General features: G+C 40.2%; 1 protein-coding gene across 2 annotated transcripts in view; it reads left to right on the top strand.

The window, feature by feature from the left end:
- ARFGEF1 (ARF guanine nucleotide exchange factor 1) overlaps positions 1 to 17,234 on the top strand; it is a 152,861-nt gene extending 135,627 nt beyond the window's left edge. For both annotated transcript variants that reach the window (XM_075826125.1, XM_075826124.1), the window contains exons 31-39: positions 2,529 to 2,664; positions 4,194 to 4,332; positions 4,545 to 4,608; positions 13,270 to 13,402; positions 13,675 to 13,814; positions 14,589 to 14,757; positions 15,462 to 15,600; positions 15,685 to 15,802; positions 15,888 to 17,234. In XM_075826125.1, coding sequence (XP_075682240.1) covers positions 2,529 to 2,664; positions 4,194 to 4,332; positions 4,545 to 4,608; positions 13,270 to 13,402; positions 13,675 to 13,814; positions 14,589 to 14,757; positions 15,462 to 15,600; positions 15,685 to 15,802; positions 15,888 to 16,121 — 1,272 coding nt within the window. In that variant the 3' untranslated portion in view covers positions 16,122 to 17,234. The remainder of the gene's footprint in view (positions 1 to 2,528; positions 2,665 to 4,193; positions 4,333 to 4,544; positions 4,609 to 13,269; positions 13,403 to 13,674; positions 13,815 to 14,588; positions 14,758 to 15,461; positions 15,601 to 15,684; positions 15,803 to 15,887) is intronic.
- The last annotated feature ends 631 nt before the right edge of the window (positions 17,235 to 17,865 follow it).

Genomic DNA, 17,865 nt, shown 5'->3' with positions numbered 1-17,865 from the left:
GCCAGCTAATTTAGAAGTTAATAACACAATGAGCACTACTCCAAGATAACATTTCTAAATAAAAACCTTATGTTGGAGTGCTGCTCTATGTGCTATTAAAGGGTTTGTCCCGGAATCGACAATTAACATCTATCCACAAGATATGTGATAATTGTGTGATCCTGCTAGGACCCTCACCAATCGTGAGATTGGGATTCCCAAACCCCCCCCCCCCCCCCCCCGTTCCTCATTACTTCTTTACAGTAGTACTGAGGATTTTGAATGGAGTGGTGGGCACATGCTTGACCACAGCTCCATTCAAAGTCCTCAGTACTGCGGTCAAGCAGTGAGAAGTAATGGGAGGGGGGGTCGGGCCCCCAGAGCTATGGATAGGCGATCATTGTTGATGCTACGACAACTCCTTTAACCCTATGTCGACGTGTACTTACGTCATAGTCAGCAAGGGGAAGTACGGTGTGGGCTGAGCCCGCTTCATACTAATAGGGTGTTGGCTGAATGAAGCAGCCGACACATCACTGCAAGAGCGGGATCCCGCTCAAGCAGTATCCCGCTCGTTTAATCTCTTAAATACCGAGGACAATAGCAACATCTAAGCCTTTAGACAGAGGGGACCGGCCCCCTCTAACAACCTATCGTCCCCTACCCCGCGACGTGATCGTGGGGTTCCGATTGTTTTCATAATGAAGGCCCCCATGTCTGCCATCTTTGTACTTTTATTAAGCCCTGCAAGACATTAGTCTTACTAATACATTAGTATTGCAGTATATCGTGCTAGCAGTCCAATGATCGCTGGTTCAAGTCCTCTAGGAAGACTAATAAAAAAAAAAAGTAAAAAAGTGTTAAATTACATTGATTTCTTTTTTTATGTACAAAAAAATATTGAAAGTTAAAAAAAATTCTGCCTTTTTTCATTTTCCCCCTAAAACTATATAAAAAATAAACATAATTGGTATCACCACATCTGTAAAAGTCTGAACAATTACAATTTAACATTATTTAATCCACACGGTGAACGCAGTTTTTTGGTCACCTCATTTCCCCCCCCAAAATTTTGTAAACAGCGATCGTAAACTTGCATGTACTCCAAAATAGTACCAATAAAAATTCTGACTTGCCCCGCAAAAAATAAGCCCTCACGTCGCGTTATGGGTCTCAGAATAAGGCGGAACAAAACAAATTTTATTTTTAATAAACAATATAAATTTGGTATCACCGTAATCATATTGACCCACAGAATAAAGTAAACATGCCATTTCTGTTGCACGGTGATTGCCATAAAAACAAAACCCAAAAAACAATGGAGGAATTGCTGATTTGTTCCCATTCCACCCCACAAAGAATTTTTTTTTTAGTTCCCCAATACATAGTACAATAAATGGTGCCATGAAAAACTACAACGTGTCCCGCAAAAATCCAGCCCTCTTACGGCTTTATCGACGGAAAAATAAAATAGTTATGGCTTTTGAAATGGGGGGAGCAGAAAATGAAAATGTGCAAAATGGCTGCGGTGGGAAGGGGTTAACTTGTTAATGTAGCTGATTTCTAGAGTCTAACTACATTGCGAGTAGGACTACAGAGCCCAGCTCACCTTTTGATTTGGAGAACACGTGCTGAGTTCATTGACTAGCACTTGGTGTGAAAAGGAAAAGTCGTCTCTTCCAGAGGAGTGAATTGACTTTGAAGCACAAACTATTTGAGTGGTGAAATGGAACTTATTTATTGCACCACTGGACTGTGTCTTTACAGTATTTCACCTGCTCCAGTCTGACCGACGTGTGCGATTTGACTATTATACATCTGATGAATTTAAGTACCTCATTGTGTTTTTCTTCATACAGAACAGTGACTTAGATAATATGTTGTCTGAATTACATGTACTTTGGGTCTGACTCGTATTGTTAGGACATTATTGCTTTACCTTGTATCCTTATGTAACTCTATATCATTGAGAAAAGAATACACGTTGATTTCTTGTTGGCCATGGCTTTTACCGGTTTACCAACATTATTTTTGCTTCCTATTAAACTGGTGCTGTATACACAGCGTTTTGGTTCGGCTAGCAAGCAACTGCATCGATCATATACTTTTTTTCTGCTTCGTATCGTATTTCAGTCCTATGACTTCCCCGCAAGTATTCTTAAAGGCGAGTGTCTGCTCTCCTGATGTCTGTTTTATCAAGCAATTCTGGAGGAGCATCCAGTATTTATTCAGAACGGTCTTCAGGGTATTTAAAAACCTGAAACTACCAGAGAGTTGTGCTATTCCTCTGTTATTCCTCTTGGAAATGTTTTAATAAATTAACAACTGGGTGTTACCTTTTCCCTGGTCAATGAGGCATGTCCCTACATGGTCCGAGTCTAATATCAAATATTGGGAACAGATTCTCGCAAGGGAAAATTAAAACCATTGTCAAAATGAGTGGGAACAGACCTCAATACTGTAGCCTTGTGACTTATAAGCCTGACTAGTTCAGGTCAAGTAAATGTATTGCTGAATCTGATGGGATTGTTCTCACTTTATTATCTCAGAAAGCTGAATGGATGACTACAACATGCAATCACGCTCTCTATGCAATATGCGATGTCTTCACCCAGTACTTTGAAGTGCTCAGTGATGTGTTGCTGGATGATATTTTTTCTCAGCTCTACTGGTGTGTACAGCAAGGTAAGCTCTCCCCGCATTTCTCCATAGCAAATGGAGCTCTGGCACAATGGGAACTACGACAGAACTTGTATTACATATTATACTTATTTGAAGTTAACCACAGAAAAAAAGTGGGACATATAATAAGATTAAAAAACAAAAATTGGCCATACTCACAAATTGGGCAGGTATAATCCCAACAGGACGCAGCCAGGTAAAAAATGCTGTTGAAGGAAAGTGCTCAGGTGTGTTAAATAATAATAGCCACTCCCACTAGCCTTGAGGGGAGTGGCATGTGGTGCATGGGATATGTAGTAAAAAATAAATTGTATAATGTGCAAGTAGTAATATGTGTGTAAATATAGGGGGCAGTACTGAGTATAGTGCCTGGTGAATAACGTGTAAAATATAGGGGACAGTACTGAATATATAGTGCATAAGGGTCAGGAATGTGAGTGATGCATGAAGTGTGGGTGCAGTGTGTAAAACATGGAGGGATAATGCGTAAACCCTGAGGCACAGCCTATATAGCCTGGTAGCAGCCGATTTGTAACGCCATGATAATACATAGAGCGGGCTGCCCTGCTTGCTATGCCAGACGGCAACACACCATGCACTCCCAGCATTGAAGACCTGGCTGCGTCCAAATAGTAGTAAATATAATGCAAGTAAACATGAAAAATACATGGGGTATTGGTTGTAATTTTGGCCAAAGTTTGGAACGAAAAGTTCCAGTTAGGCACTCGCAAGTGTGGGGATCCGTGACGAGGATTGCGAGCTTGCGTTCTTTTGGCATCACATTCCTGACCCTTATGCACTATATTCAGTACTGTCCCCTATATTTTACACATGTTAATCACCAGTCACTATACTCAGTACTGCCCCCTATATTTCACACATATTATTACTACTTGCACATTATACACAATTAATTAATTTTTTACTACATATCCCATGCACCACACGCCACTCCCCTCAAGGCTAGTGGGAGTGGCTATTATTATTTAACACACCTGAGCACTTTCCTTCAACAGCATTTTTGACCTGGCTGCGTCCTGTTGGGATTATACCTGCCCAATTTGTGAGTATGGCCAATTTTTGTGGTTTTATTTGAAGTTAGTATTATTACTGTTTAACCGGTTGGCAACACATAACATGTTATCTCGTCATGAGGGGCAGGACGTTACCACATCATAATGAGTATACACGTCATGCCGATCGCATGGGCACGGGGATCCCTGTGATGCAATTGAGGAACCTATTAAAGGACTCCAGCTCTGTTTGACCATAATTCCTGTTGTTAGGGCATACTTAGGTATGCTCTAACAACTGCCTATGTTGTACTATTAGTACACTGGCTTATATATTGGCATATGGGGGTGGCGTAAGTAAGAGAAGTGTCTAACATGTCTAGCAAGATTCACCAAATTTACCAGCATGCACCACAGTGATTTAATTTGGTGCATCTTCTGCCCGGTCTAGTTTTAAGCTATTTAAGTTTAAGACTCTCTATTTTCTCAGCAATGTAATTGCATTGTTTTCTGTGGCAGACAATGAACAGCTTGCTCGTTCTGGAACCAACTGCCTAGAAAATGTTGTTATTCTAAATGGAGAAAAATTCACTCTGGAAATCTGGGACAAAACCGGCAACTGTATGCTAGACATCTTTAAGACCACGATCCCACACGCGTAAGTGTTTAACTTCTGTGTCTCTAAAGGGAACAAGAAGAGGATGTGTCTTGGTTGATACACTCACTCCTATTGTACATGCAACTATGAAAATGCAAAACAAATGTATATGAGGTTTTATTTAAATAAAAGAACAAACTCTAGAATGTAGGTGACTGCATAGAGTGTGAGTCGCTGCTCTGGTCTAAATCTGCCTGTCATTATTTGCACAGGTTGTTAACGTGGAAACCAGCGGCTGGAGAGGTTAATCTAAGCGCACAGTCTGAAAAGCAGCTGGTGAGTGTTACGTTGCCTTAAATTCTAGACTTCATCTTGTTAGGCTTCTTACCACAGCATCCTTTTTAAACAGTGCAACCTGCATTCTCTACAGCAATTCTATCAATACACCATTTTCAGCTCAAAATCATATTTAAAAGTCATATTTAGTTTCATATCAAGCAAGCCTAAACCTCACAATACACATAAGGGCTCATGCACACGGCCGTAGCCGTGTGCGCGGTCCATGATTACGGGCACGGACGGCCATGGACTGTCACCCGCATTTGCGGTCTGTACTCACGTTATAAAGTATAGGAGCACGGTCCGCATTGGGGTCCATGGGCTATAGAAATAAATTAATCAATATTTTTATCTGCAATTACGGATCTGTAATTGCGGATAAAAATTACGGTTGTTTCCATGGGGCCTTAGGCTGTCATCTTAACACTTCTTCCAGTAATATCAATGGAGAATGGGTCCACCAACAAACAGTAAAGTTGGTATGCTGGGAGCAACAACAAAAAAGAAAAGTGTCCAATTTCTGAAATAGTTCAAATATTTCCAGTAGTTGTTGGGATCAAGCAGCAACCTGGATACAATGTCAGCGGAGCAGTACAGTCCTACTACTCCCAGAAATAAATGTCAATTCACTCTTTTAGATCACCTCTTTGGACATGCACTCAGTCTTGAGCAGTCCAGATTTTAATCTCCTCATTATTCAAAAAAAAAAAAAGCGACAAATACAGACATAGCGCAATAAAGCTTAGATAAGCCAATGTTTGTATTCTATAGGTTTAGTTTTTTTTAAATTTCATAAACGCCATGCAATATTTCATCCACAAATGTGTTAAAAATATATATTGCACACAGCAAACAGCGGCTGTGCTACCAAAATATAAATTTTTTGAGAGCGCACAGCATACTGTGTATAAAAATACAATGTAATCGTTTATACACACAACCACCTTTACGCGACTTTGCATCAAACAGTGATTATAAGCACATATTGCATGAAAAGTCAACTATGTGACTAAAATGCGTACTCCAGCAAACCAAATGTACTCTACAGAGAACTGTAAGGCTATGTTCACACACCGTTTTTTTACGAGTTTTTTTTACGTGGAAACCGCGCCGCAAAACTCGTCAAAAACGGCCCTCGTGGGAGAAAGAAGGGACATGCCCTATCTTCGGGCGTTTACGCCTCTGACCTCCCATTGACTTCAATGGGAGGCAGAGAAAGCGCATTTCGCTGCGTGTTATGCCCGCGGCGCTCAACGGCCGCGGGCGAAAAACACAGCGAAAATCGGCGTGCAGGCTGAGGAAAATCTGCCTCAAACTTCCAAATGGAATTTTGAGGCAGAAATTCCACCTGCAAAAAACTCTGTGTGAACATAGCCTAAGATGTGAGGAGATGATACATACCACACGTCTATGTTCACAGGCACGTGTGTTAAAGAAACGCCAGACCCACAGGAATGCTTAAACCAATTTTTGCATGCAAATTAAATTGAGAATTATATAGGTATATAATTTTCTTTCCCCTATACAAACGCTAAGGCCACTTTCAAACAGCATTATTTTGTATCAGTATTTGGAATCCAAAATCAAGAGTCCAAAACATAGAAGTGGTTCCAATATTTCCCTTATCCTTTTTCTATTTATGCTCCATTTCTGGTTTAGATTTATAAATACTGATGCAAAACACTGACCAGAATACTGCCATGAGAAAGTAGTTTCAGACTGTTCAAATCTCGCACCCAAATCACGTTTTTTACAGCGATTTAAAAAAAAAATTGCAGCAAAAGCGCTTCATTTTGCTACAATTCTCCGAAAATCAGGTAGACCGTAACATGTGTACACAGCCTAACCCTAATTAGTAATCCCAATTCCCTAAACTTATTCTTATGCAATATCTAATACAGATTTTTTTTTAGTGGAACTAGTTGGACACAGTGTATGAAAATGTGTTTTCTGACTCAGGTCTTATGCACACAGCCGTACCCATAACCATGGGCCACGATTGCGGGCACGGACAGCCGCCGGCAGACTCCCGCATTTTTGGCCCATGCTCCCACACAAAATATGTGAGCACGGACTGGAAAAAGATAGGACATGTCCTATCTTTTGCTGTACAGTTCTACGGCCCGGACACCTTCCTGTAAATAAACGGGAAGGCGTCCATGAACAATAGAAGTGAATGCGTCAGTAATTGCGGGCCGTATTTTTATGGTCGTGTGCATGGGGCCTGTCGGAAATCTGTTCCACCCATCAGAAATGTATTAGACATTCTTTTCTAGTGATAACGGTTATTGCTATGACTCTAGCGTGTAACGGGTATCACTACAGAAGCGGCCAGCAGATTTTACGCTAAACGAACAGGATAGGGACAGTGTATAAATGTTTGTATGCGGTGCAAGTGTTTGGTGCGACATATTTGATGCCGCAATCCGAAAGCTGGTAAACATCCGGGTCGTGGAGTCAGTAAGCGCCCTAGTTAGGCACAGAAGGGACTAGATGAACTTCTGCACATCTTCTCAATTCCTATGTGGCAAGTATGCTCTCTAAAAGAAAGATAAGGGGATGACAACATGAAGAAAAGTTCATGTCACCCCTCCTCTTAGGATCATCCACAGCCATACAGGGATAGGATGAGGATCACAGCTTCTTCTCCTTTCCCTGCACGTTGTCAGGATGTCTCAGAATATGGCAACACAAAACTTTTTTTTTTTTTTACAAACGTTTATTTTTTTATACATTTTTTTTATTTTGTAAAATTAGTAAAACATAAAAAAAAAACTATATAAATTGGGTATTGCCATAATCGCACTGACCCACAGAATAAAGTTAATATGTAATTTTTACCGCAGGGCAAATGCCTTAAATTGTAAAAAACAATGGTGAAATTTCAGGTTTTTTTCCCATTCTATCCCACAAAATGAACTGTAAATGTTTTCCAGTACATTAAAAAATAAAACTTGTCTGGCAATAAACAAGCCCACATATGTCGAGTGAAATTAAAATGTTATGGTTCCTGGAAGGCGGGGAGGAAAAAAACGTTAAATTATAGAATTGTGGCTGCCTGCAGGCACCGCTAAAGGGAGCTTAGAAGCGGCGTAGTTCCTACTGCTATATATTGACTAATTCTTCAGTATGATGTAATCTCCTCGCTTTGGTGGCTAGAAACAGACCAAATATTATCATTTAACCCTTCATCAGAAAAATGGCGCTCTGATGTTTGGCAGTTCTACTGTGCACTTGTCATAGAAGCAGCGTTTTCACTTTAACCCGTGAGTTTAAAAGGGAGGATTTCCTTTATTAACAATTATTTGACGCTTGGGATAGTTTCCTTTTTGATTGTTTTTATTTTTATTTACTTTTTCAGTGTATAGATACCATAAAGATCTATTCTTATCATTTTAAACTTAACCCCTTCCCTCTTTAGCCACTTTTGACCTTCCTGACAGAGCCTCATTTTTCAAATCTGACATGTGTCACTTTATGTGGTAATAACTCCGGAATGCTTTCACCTATCCAAGCGATTCTGAGATTGTTTTCTCGTGACACATTGGACTTTATGTTACTGGCAAAATTTGCTCGATATGTTCAGTATTTAATTGTGAAAAACACCAAAATTTAGCGAAAAATTTCAAAAATTAGCATTTTTCTCAATTTAAATGTATCTGCTTGTAAGACAGGCAGTTATAATACACAAAATTGTTGCTAATTAACATCCCCCATATGTCTACTTTAGATTGGCATCGTTTTTTGAACATCCTTTTATTTTTCTATGACCTCACAAGGCTTAGAACTTTAGCAGCAATTTCTCACATTTTCAAGAAAATTTCAAAAGGCTATTTTTACAGGGGCCAGTTCAGTTGTGAAGTGGTTTTGAGGGCCTTATATATTAGAAACCCCAAAAAAGTCACCCCATTTTAAAAACTTCACCCCTCAAAGTATTCAAAACAGCATTTAGAAAATGTCTTAACCCTTTAAACATTTCACAGGAATTAAAGCAAAGTAGAGGTGAAATTTACAAATTTCATATTTTTCTGCAGAAATACATTTTTAATACAATTTTTTTTATAACACAGAAGGTTTTACCAGAGAAATGCAACTCAATATTTGTTGCCCAGTTTTTGCAGTTTTAGGAAATATCCCACATGTGGCCGTAGCGTGCTACTGGACTGAAACACCGGCCTCAGAAGCAAAGGAGCACCTAGTGGATTTTGGGGCCTTATTTTTGTTAGAATATATTTTAGGCACCATGTCAGGTTTGAAGGGCTCTTGCGGTGCCAAAACAGTCAAAATCCCCCAAAAGTGACCCCATCTGGGAAACTAGACACCTCAAGGAAATTATCTAGGGGTGTAGTGAGCATTTTCACCGCACAGGTTTTTTACAGAAATTATTGGAAGTAGGCCGTGAAAATTAAAATCAACATTTCTTCAAAGAAAATGTAGGTTTAGCGATTTTTTTTCTCATTTCCACAAGGACTAAAGGAGAAAAAGCACCGCAAAATTTGTAAAGCAATTTCTCCCGAGTAAAACAATACCTCACATGTGGTAATAAACGGTTGTTTGGAGACACGGCGTGGCTGAGAAGGGAAAGAGCGCCATTTGGCTTTTGGAGTTCACATTTAGCAGGAATGGTTTGCGGAGGCCATGTCACATTTACAAAGCCCCTGAGGGGACAAAACAGTGAAAACCCCAAACAAGTGACCCCATTTTGGAAACTATACCCCTTGAGGAAATTATCTAGGGGTATAGTGAGCATTTTGACCCCACAGGTTTTTTGCAGAAATTTTTGCAAGTAGGCTGTGAAAATGAAAATCTACATTTTTTCAAATAAAATGTAGGTTTAGCTAATTTTTTTTCATTTCCACAAGGACTAAAGGAGAAAAATCACCATAAAATTTGTAAAGAAATTTCTCCCGAGTAAAACAGTACCCCACATGTGGTAATAAACGGCTGTTTGGACACACGGCGAGGCTGAGAAGGGAAAGAGCGCCATTTGGCTTTTGGAACTCAAATTTAGCAGGAATGGTTTGCGGAGGCCATGTTACATTTACAAAGCCCCTGAGGGGACAAAACAGTGGAAACCCCCCACAAGTGACCCCATTTTGGAAACAACACCCATTGAGGAAATTATCTAGGGGTATAGTGAGCGATTTGACACCACAGTTTTTTTGCAGAAATTATTGGAAGTAGGCCCTGAAAATAATAATCTACATTTTTTCAAAGAAAATGTAGGTTTAGCTAATTTTTTCTCATTTCCAGAAGGACTAAAGGAGAAAAAGCACCACAAAATTTGTAAAGCAATTTCTCCCGAGTAAAACAATACCCCACATGTGGTAATAAACGGCTGTTTGGACACACGGCAGGGCTTAGAAGGGAAAGAGCACTATTTGACTTTTTGAGATCACATTTAGCAGGAATGATTTGCGGAGGCCAGGTCACATTTGCAAAGCCCCTGAGGGGACAAAACAATGAAAACGCCCAAAAAGGGACTCCATTTAGGAAACTACACCTCTTGAAGAATGCATCTAGGGGTGTAGTGAGCATTTTGACCCCACAGATGTTTCATAGAATTTATTAGAATTAGGCAGTGAAAATAAAAACAGTCCTTTTTCTTCAATAAGACGTAGCTTTAGCGCAAATTTTTTCATTTTCTCAACAAATAAAGGAAAAAAAGAACCCAACATTTGTAAAGCTATTTCTCCCGAGTACGGCAATACCCCATATGTGGTCATAAACTGCTGTTTGGGCAAACGGCAGGGCTCAGAAGGGAAGGACCGCCATTTGGAGTGCAGATGTTGCTGGATTGGTTTCTGGGCACCTGTGGGCCCAAAACAGTGGAAACCCCCCAGAAGTGACCCCATTTTGTAAACTACACCCCTCAATGCATTTACCAAGGGGTGTAGTAAGCATTTTAACCCTGCAGGTGTTTTGTAGAAATTAGTGTGCGCTCAATGTTGCAGAGTGAAAATGGGATTTTTTTCCATAGATATGCCAATATGTGGTGCCCGGCTTGTGCCACCATAACAAGACAGCTCTCTAATTATTATGCGGTGTTTCCCGGTTTTAGAAACACCCTACATGTGGCCCTAATCTTTTGTCTGGACATATGACAGGGCTCAGAAGTGAAGAGTACCATGCGGAGTGGAGGCCTAATTTGGCGATTTACAAAGTATTGGTTCACAACTGCAGAGGCTCAGATGTGAAATAATAAAAAGAAACCCCTGATAAGTGACCCCATTATGGAACTGCACCCCTCAAGGCATTTATTAAGGGGTGTAGTGAGCATTTTCACCCCACAGGTCTTTTCCATAAATGAATGCGCTGCGGATGGTGCAAATTAAAAATTTATATTTTTCCCTAGATATGCCATTCAGTGGCAAATATGTCATGCCCAGCTTATGACGCTGGAGACACACACCACAAAAATTGTTAAAAGGGTTCTCACGGGTATGACGGTGCCATATATGTTGAAGGAAACTGCTGTTTGGGCACGCTGTAGGGTTCAGGGCCGAGGGAGCACCATTTGGCTTTTGGAGAGCGGATTTTGCTTGGTACTATATTTGTTTGAGTATTGCTGGTGTTTTATAATGTGGGGGTACATGTAAGCGGGGCGGAGTATATAAGGGGCATAGTCAGGTGGTATAAAAAAATAAAAATAATCCATAGATGTGTGTTACGCTGTGAAGCAATCCTTTCTGCACAGGCCGGTGTCGCACTGATAAATGGTGTCATTTCTTATCCCCCTTTTGGTCCACACTCCGCGCCTTTGTAGTTTGGGGAATTTTGCTGGGAAAGTATTATCCTGGTATAATACGGGCACCGTCGCTTCCATCGGATATGATTGGGCCCTCCCTTCCTGGTTCCCTAATTTTAGGTCCTTGATAAATCGCCTCTTGAAACAGAAGAAATGTTCTCCTCGGGCACAACTGCATATTTTTTTATTTCCTGACTTATTGGAGCCATAACTAATTTTATTTTTCATAGACGTAGCGGTATGAGGGCTGGTTTGTTGCGGGACGAGCTGTAGTTATTATTGGTACCATTTTGGGGTACATGTGACTTTTTGATCACCTTTTATCCTATTTTTTGGGATGCCAGGTAAACCAAAAAACGCAATTCTGGCACAGCTTTTTTTGGTTTTTTTTTATACAGAGTTCACCACGCATTATAAACTACATGTTACCTTTATTCTGCGGGTCAGTACGATTCCGGCGATACCTCATTTATAGAACTTTTTTATGTTTTACAACTTTTTGCACAATAAAATTACTTTTGTAAAAAGAATGTATTTTTTCTGTCGCCAAGTTGTGAGAACCATAACGTTTTAATTTTTTTGTCGACGGAGTTGTATGAGGGCTTGTTTTTTGCGGGACGAGCTATAGTTTTTATAGGTACCATTTTTGGATACGTGCGACTTTTTGATCACTTTTTATTGTAATATTTGTAGGGCAAAGTGACTAAAAAACAGAAACTCTGGTAACGTTTTTTACGGGTTTTTTTTACGCTGTTCACCGCGTGCAATAAATAATATAATATTTTGATACCTCCGGTCGTTACGGTCGTGGCGATACCAAATACATATGGTTTATTATTATTTTTCAATAATAAAGGACTTGATAAGAGTAAAAGGGGGATTGTGTGTTATTTGATTACTTGAAACTTTTATTGTTTTCAAACTTTTATTTTTTGCACTTTTTTTTACACTTTTTTATACTTTTTTTACACTTTTTCTCAAGTCCCACTAGGGGACTTGAAGGTCCAACGGTCAGATTTATTTTTTTCTAATACATTGCACTACCTATGTAGTGCAATGTATTAGATCTGTCAGTCATTCACTGACAGCAAGCCGTTTAGGCTTCGCCTCCCGGCGGGGCCTAAATCGGCTTCCGTAATGGCAGAGCAGGAGACCATTGTGTCTCCTGTTGCCATAACAGCAGTCGCCAGTCCCGATTGCCTGTCAGGGCTGGCGATCTGCTTGTAACCGCTACGATGCAGCAATCGCTTTCGATTGCTGCATCGAAGGGGTTAATGGCAGGGATCGGAGCTAGCTCCGGTTCCTGCCGTTACAGGTGGATGTCAGCTGTACAGTACAGCTGACTTCCACCGCTGATGACGCCGGATCAGCTCCTGACCCGGCGCCATCTTGCCGGCAGCTACGGAAGCCGATCAGGCTCCGCCGCCGGGCGGATCTTGACCGGCTTCGGTGCTAGGCAGACCGGGAGGCCAGTATTAGGCCTCCGGTTGCCATTGCAGCCACCGGAACCCCGGCAATTTCATTACTGGGGTTCCGATGAGCTGCAAACACCTTAAGTGCAGCGATCGCGTTTGAGCGCTGCACTTAAGGGGTTAATGGCGGGGATCGAAGCTAATTTCGGTCCCCGCCGTTACAGTCGGATGTCAGCTGTAAGATACAGCTGAGATCCGGTGATGATGGGACCGGCTCAGCTTCTGAGCCGGTGCCAAACGTTTGACGTACATGTACGGCAAGATGCGGGAAGTCAGTACTTTCCATGACGTACATGTACGTCAAATGTCGGGAAGGGGTTAAACTGCGGTGGAAAAGCCTATTGGGGAAGAACACTTTATGATTTATTTTATGTGTGGCATATTTGGGTTTTGTAATATTTCTAAAACCTTTAACACTGTGAAATTTGTGCCTGTTAGGATTCTATATCTCAGAAGTCTGTCGATATACATGACTCCATCCAACCCCGGACAACAGATGGCAGACGGAGTATCCAGCATGGTATAACAAGTGTAGCCACTGAGGACTCCTACTTCATAAGATCTGGAGCAAGTAGGTATTCTGTATGGGTAGAACAATACTCAGAATGGCACTAACTGAAGTAAACTGAGACTTATAATGTCGAGTAGTCTTCCTGCTGCAAGGTTATTACTTTTATGTCTTCTAATGTCATTGATTTCAACCTCTGATTATTATGTATTTTAGTGTTGACAAGGCAATAACTAACTCGTGAAGATAGAAAATAACTGGTTTCTTTCAACTTAAAAATAATTTTTACTAGATAAATATTTTTCCTTGTCTTTTTCTATTTTTTTTTTCTTTAGAACTTCCAGAACAGAAGCTTTTTTCGGCATTGTTAATTAAATGTGTGGTACAGCTTGAACTCATTCAGACCATCGACAATATGGTATTCTTTCCAGCAACCAGTAAGAAAGAGGATGCAGAGAACCTGGCTGCAGCTCAGGTGCGTCTTGTCCTATTGTGTGTAATATAAAATGCTGGTGAAGATCCTCCAACCACAATGCGATGTCCCTTAGATGGGTGTATTGGAATATTAAACTCTCCATATTCTGGATCTATGGTGCTGTAAGTTTGATTCAGTAGAACCAAGGGGGGTCCAGGTGTAACATCCGGAATGTGGACAGTTAAGTATTTGTACAATACGCCCTTATGATTGAGTCCTTAGTCTGTATCTTACCTATTTTTACCATAGTTAGATCTCTTTTTGCACTTGTAGATTAGGTTCACTTGGGGTTCTTTTACGTGGCCCCTTATGAACCATGAAAACGAGCGTCGATCAACAAGACATTGATCGGCACTCGTTTGTTACTTTTACAAGATCATTACCTATCATTGGTTTTTGTGAATGAAGCTAACGAGCGCCAAGCTATATCGACGATTGGCACTTGTTTTCTTGGCTAGTATCGGACCATCTAAAAGGGAGAGAAAAATGCTTTGACATGCTGTATTAAATAATATATTAGGCTAACTATAGACACACAGACTAACCCCAAATGAAACAAATGATTTCCATCAGATTAAAACAATCAGTATAAACACTTACTTATTATTGGTCGTGTTTGCCACGTTCTCTGCGCCTCTGTGGCCAGTTTTTTTTTTTTCTGTTGAAGTATGACGGATGTAAATTTGATGTTCCTAAGTGCTGAGCAAACTCCTTTCTTGTCCTGGCTGGTGAATGACATACAGGTATAAGACTGTCACTATGTGTCTTTCACAGAGGGACGCTGTTCATTTTGATGTCCACGTTGACACTCAGGATCAAGGCATGTATCGCTTCCTCTCATCTCAGCAACTCTTTAAACTCCTGGACTGTCTTCTTGAGTCTCACAGATTTGCAAAAGCGTTTAACTCCAATAATGAGCAAAGGACTGCTCTGTGGAAGGCAGGTTAGTATTCCGAATGTCTTTCTAATGAAGAGATTACACAGTTCACATTGTACCAATCATAAGTTTACTTTGAAACCAATTTTTCCAGCAATTTAAGACCCATTTAAATTAGGACGTCGATTTCTGCTAGAGCTAGAACACCCACTAAATAGTCAAGGGGTCAGAGTACATTGCAACACATCTGCTAATGCAGAACATTTATGATCGCTTCCTTCCTTGAGCCCTCTCAGCCACTCCGTTCCATGAGGACTTGAAGCATCCCAATGGTCTGAATGCTTCGTCAAGTCATTGTTGGATGTGTTAGGAAAATTGTTTAAAGGGGTCTATAGATGGGCTTGATGGGACCTGTATCTGGAATACTCGTCTCACAAAAATGAAGCCTTTTGGTCTAGAGGATGATGGCTAATCCTACTTTTTTAATATAGACTGACCGTAATATTATGCCCAAAACGGGGTATATGCAGGAACAGATGCTCGGTATTGTAGACTAATACATGTTCTCCAAGGTTCCTTCTATTTTTATGGTGTACATGTTTATATTTCAGTAGAAGGAGCGCCCCTAAGTTATCCACAGTAGTCGGGATAAAGCAGCATCAAGATAGTTCTGCATGACATGTGGTCTCAAACTTGGTTTAATTGAAAGTCATAATTGTATACAACAAAAGAAACTTAGTGACTTTTCTTTTTTTCTAAATTTCTATAAGGTTTCAAGGGCAAGTCTAAGCCAAACCTTCTGAAACAAGAGACGAGCAGCCTTGCCTGTGGTTTGCGGATCTTATTCCGCATGTACATGGATGAGAGTCGCAAGAGTGCTTGGGATGAGGTTCAGCAAAGATTGCTTAAGTGAGTATATTTGCATAAAGTTTTTATCTCTCTATATGGGCAGCCTGTTTCGGGACGTACTACAATGTACATATCTTTTTACAGTGTTTGCAGTGAAGCGTTGAGTTATTTTTTAACCCTCACATCTGAAAGTCACCGAGAAGCCTGGACTAATCTTTTGCTACTGTTCCTAACTAAGGTCTTGAAGATCAGTGATGAACGGGTAAGTTTTAGTTCCCCCACAATATCATCCACCTGCCATCCAAACCAGACCGATTCATCAGTTTAATATGTTTTTCTTCTTGCAGTTTAAAGCTCATGCCTCCTTTTATTATCCCCTGCTGTGTGAAACCATCCAGTTTGACTTAATCCCAGAACTGCGTGCTATCCTCAGAAGGTTTTTCCATCGAATTGGGCTTGTTTTTAAAATCTCGCTACCCTCCGATCTGGACCAAGACAGATCAGGACACAATGTGGAGGCTACTGATTTTAAGTCCAAGGAGGAGGAGATCTACAGGCCTGCCTCTCAAGATAACCTTTGAATTGGAATGGTTTTCTATTGCGGTTTTAATGGTACAGCTGCTTAGGAGGACGCTGTCACTTCATCACACTCGACTGTCTTGTGGTGAACACCGTCTCTGTACAGGTTTTTTTTCCAGCACAAAGCTGGATTGTCTTTTTCCAGACCCTTTATTGCTGTACAATACAGCAGGTCTAGGGAAGTACAACTTGTATACAACATATAATATTAACTTGAGGATTCCAAGGCCTACAAGCTGTGCTTCAGCTGCGTAAATGATTAAATGGCAAAATTCCGTTTTTCTCACACTCACTTTTATGTGAAAGGATTAACCCTTTTACTGCCGTGAAGGTTAAAAGAATCTGACGTTGCTATTTTATGTTGCACTGTTTGTCGATGAACTCTTAAACATCTATGGGGTAAAATGTACAGATGTGCAGGTCTGTAACATAAACCATAAAACACTATATGCCGATCTTCCTGCGATATTTGATTTTCTCACTGATTTGCTGCAGATCCCACTATTTTATCATTTATGGAATGCACTAGTTTTTTTTGAGAATTAAAAAAAAAAAAGAATATTTTTTTAGTTTTCTGTAATGCTCTCTTTTAGCCCTGACGTTACTGCTGCTGACTTTTCAAAGCAGAAGCTGACAGTGTCGCAGTTGAATTACCTGTAAAATATTAGTAGGGCTTTGAATAAAATTAAGAGCAATTCCTCCAGTGACCTGGAACTTGAATCATTGTAGCGAGTCTAGGTAGCGTCTGCTATTATAATTATGTTCCTTTGTTTGATGTAGATTTCACTCTGTACAGAAATTAATGTTAAATATACAAAAGTAACAAATTTGGCTTGCTTTGGCCTGTGGGAAAATTAATTTTTTTTTCGGGAACTATATCACTACTGTGAATTGTGCTTCTATGGTAACAAAACAAAAAAACAGATTAAAATGTCGAGCATTCCTTATTGCAGTGGATGTAGAGTTATTCGACAAAATGTATATGGTACAGACCTGTAAAGTTTTCTATGTAAAATTCTGTACAACTTTCTGTACTATATTGGTTCTCATCTGGCATAATCTAATCAGGTTATAGGTCAATAAAGTTTTTGAATTCTTTCATCATTGCAAACCAAGCCGGACTATTGGTGCATGTCTTCTGTATCATCAGTGACCGCCGTCTCTAACACACCCAGAAGTTTTAGTTACCTCTGTTATCTCTAACTTCAGCCTATCCAAAGGCATTGTCAGAAAATGCCTGGACTCCTAAATAGCAAATATCTGCTAAGTAGCGCTGGGTTATATGCTATTGCTCAAGCAGCTTGTGCTAAACTCATTTGGCAACTTAAACTTATATCACCTATCAAGTGGATAAGGGATACATGTTTGCGACTGGAATAACTCTCGGTTTGATCTCATCAGTTGGTATGAAGTTTTTGGCTTTTGTCTAGTGAATATTAGCTTGCTGAAATAGACACTGTTCATATATGGTTTTTGCCTTCTGTCAGAGGTATACGAGGGCTCAGACATAAAGGCAAACAGTAGCATATGTCGACAAAAGGGTCCCGTTTAAAAAAAAAAACAACGTATACCGGGTTTATTTTTATTTTTTTATGTATTCCTCTGTGTATGAAAGTGCAGCAGACTACACTTTCCTATACGGTGAGAAAAAAAGATACGCCGACATATACTAAACGAAATGGTAAATGGGGCAATATATGCTCGAAGTATGTGTCAGGAGCTTTTCCTATGCATAGGCTGAATGTA

The sequence above is a fragment of the Rhinoderma darwinii genome, chromosome 5 (assembly GCF_050947455.1).
Source record: "Rhinoderma darwinii isolate aRhiDar2 chromosome 5, aRhiDar2.hap1, whole genome shotgun sequence".
Classification (NCBI taxonomy): domain Eukaryota; kingdom Metazoa; phylum Chordata; class Amphibia; order Anura; family Rhinodermatidae; genus Rhinoderma; species Rhinoderma darwinii.
The sequence above is the reverse complement of the archived record's forward strand: the minus strand, read 5'-3'. Positions and strand labels throughout refer to the sequence as shown.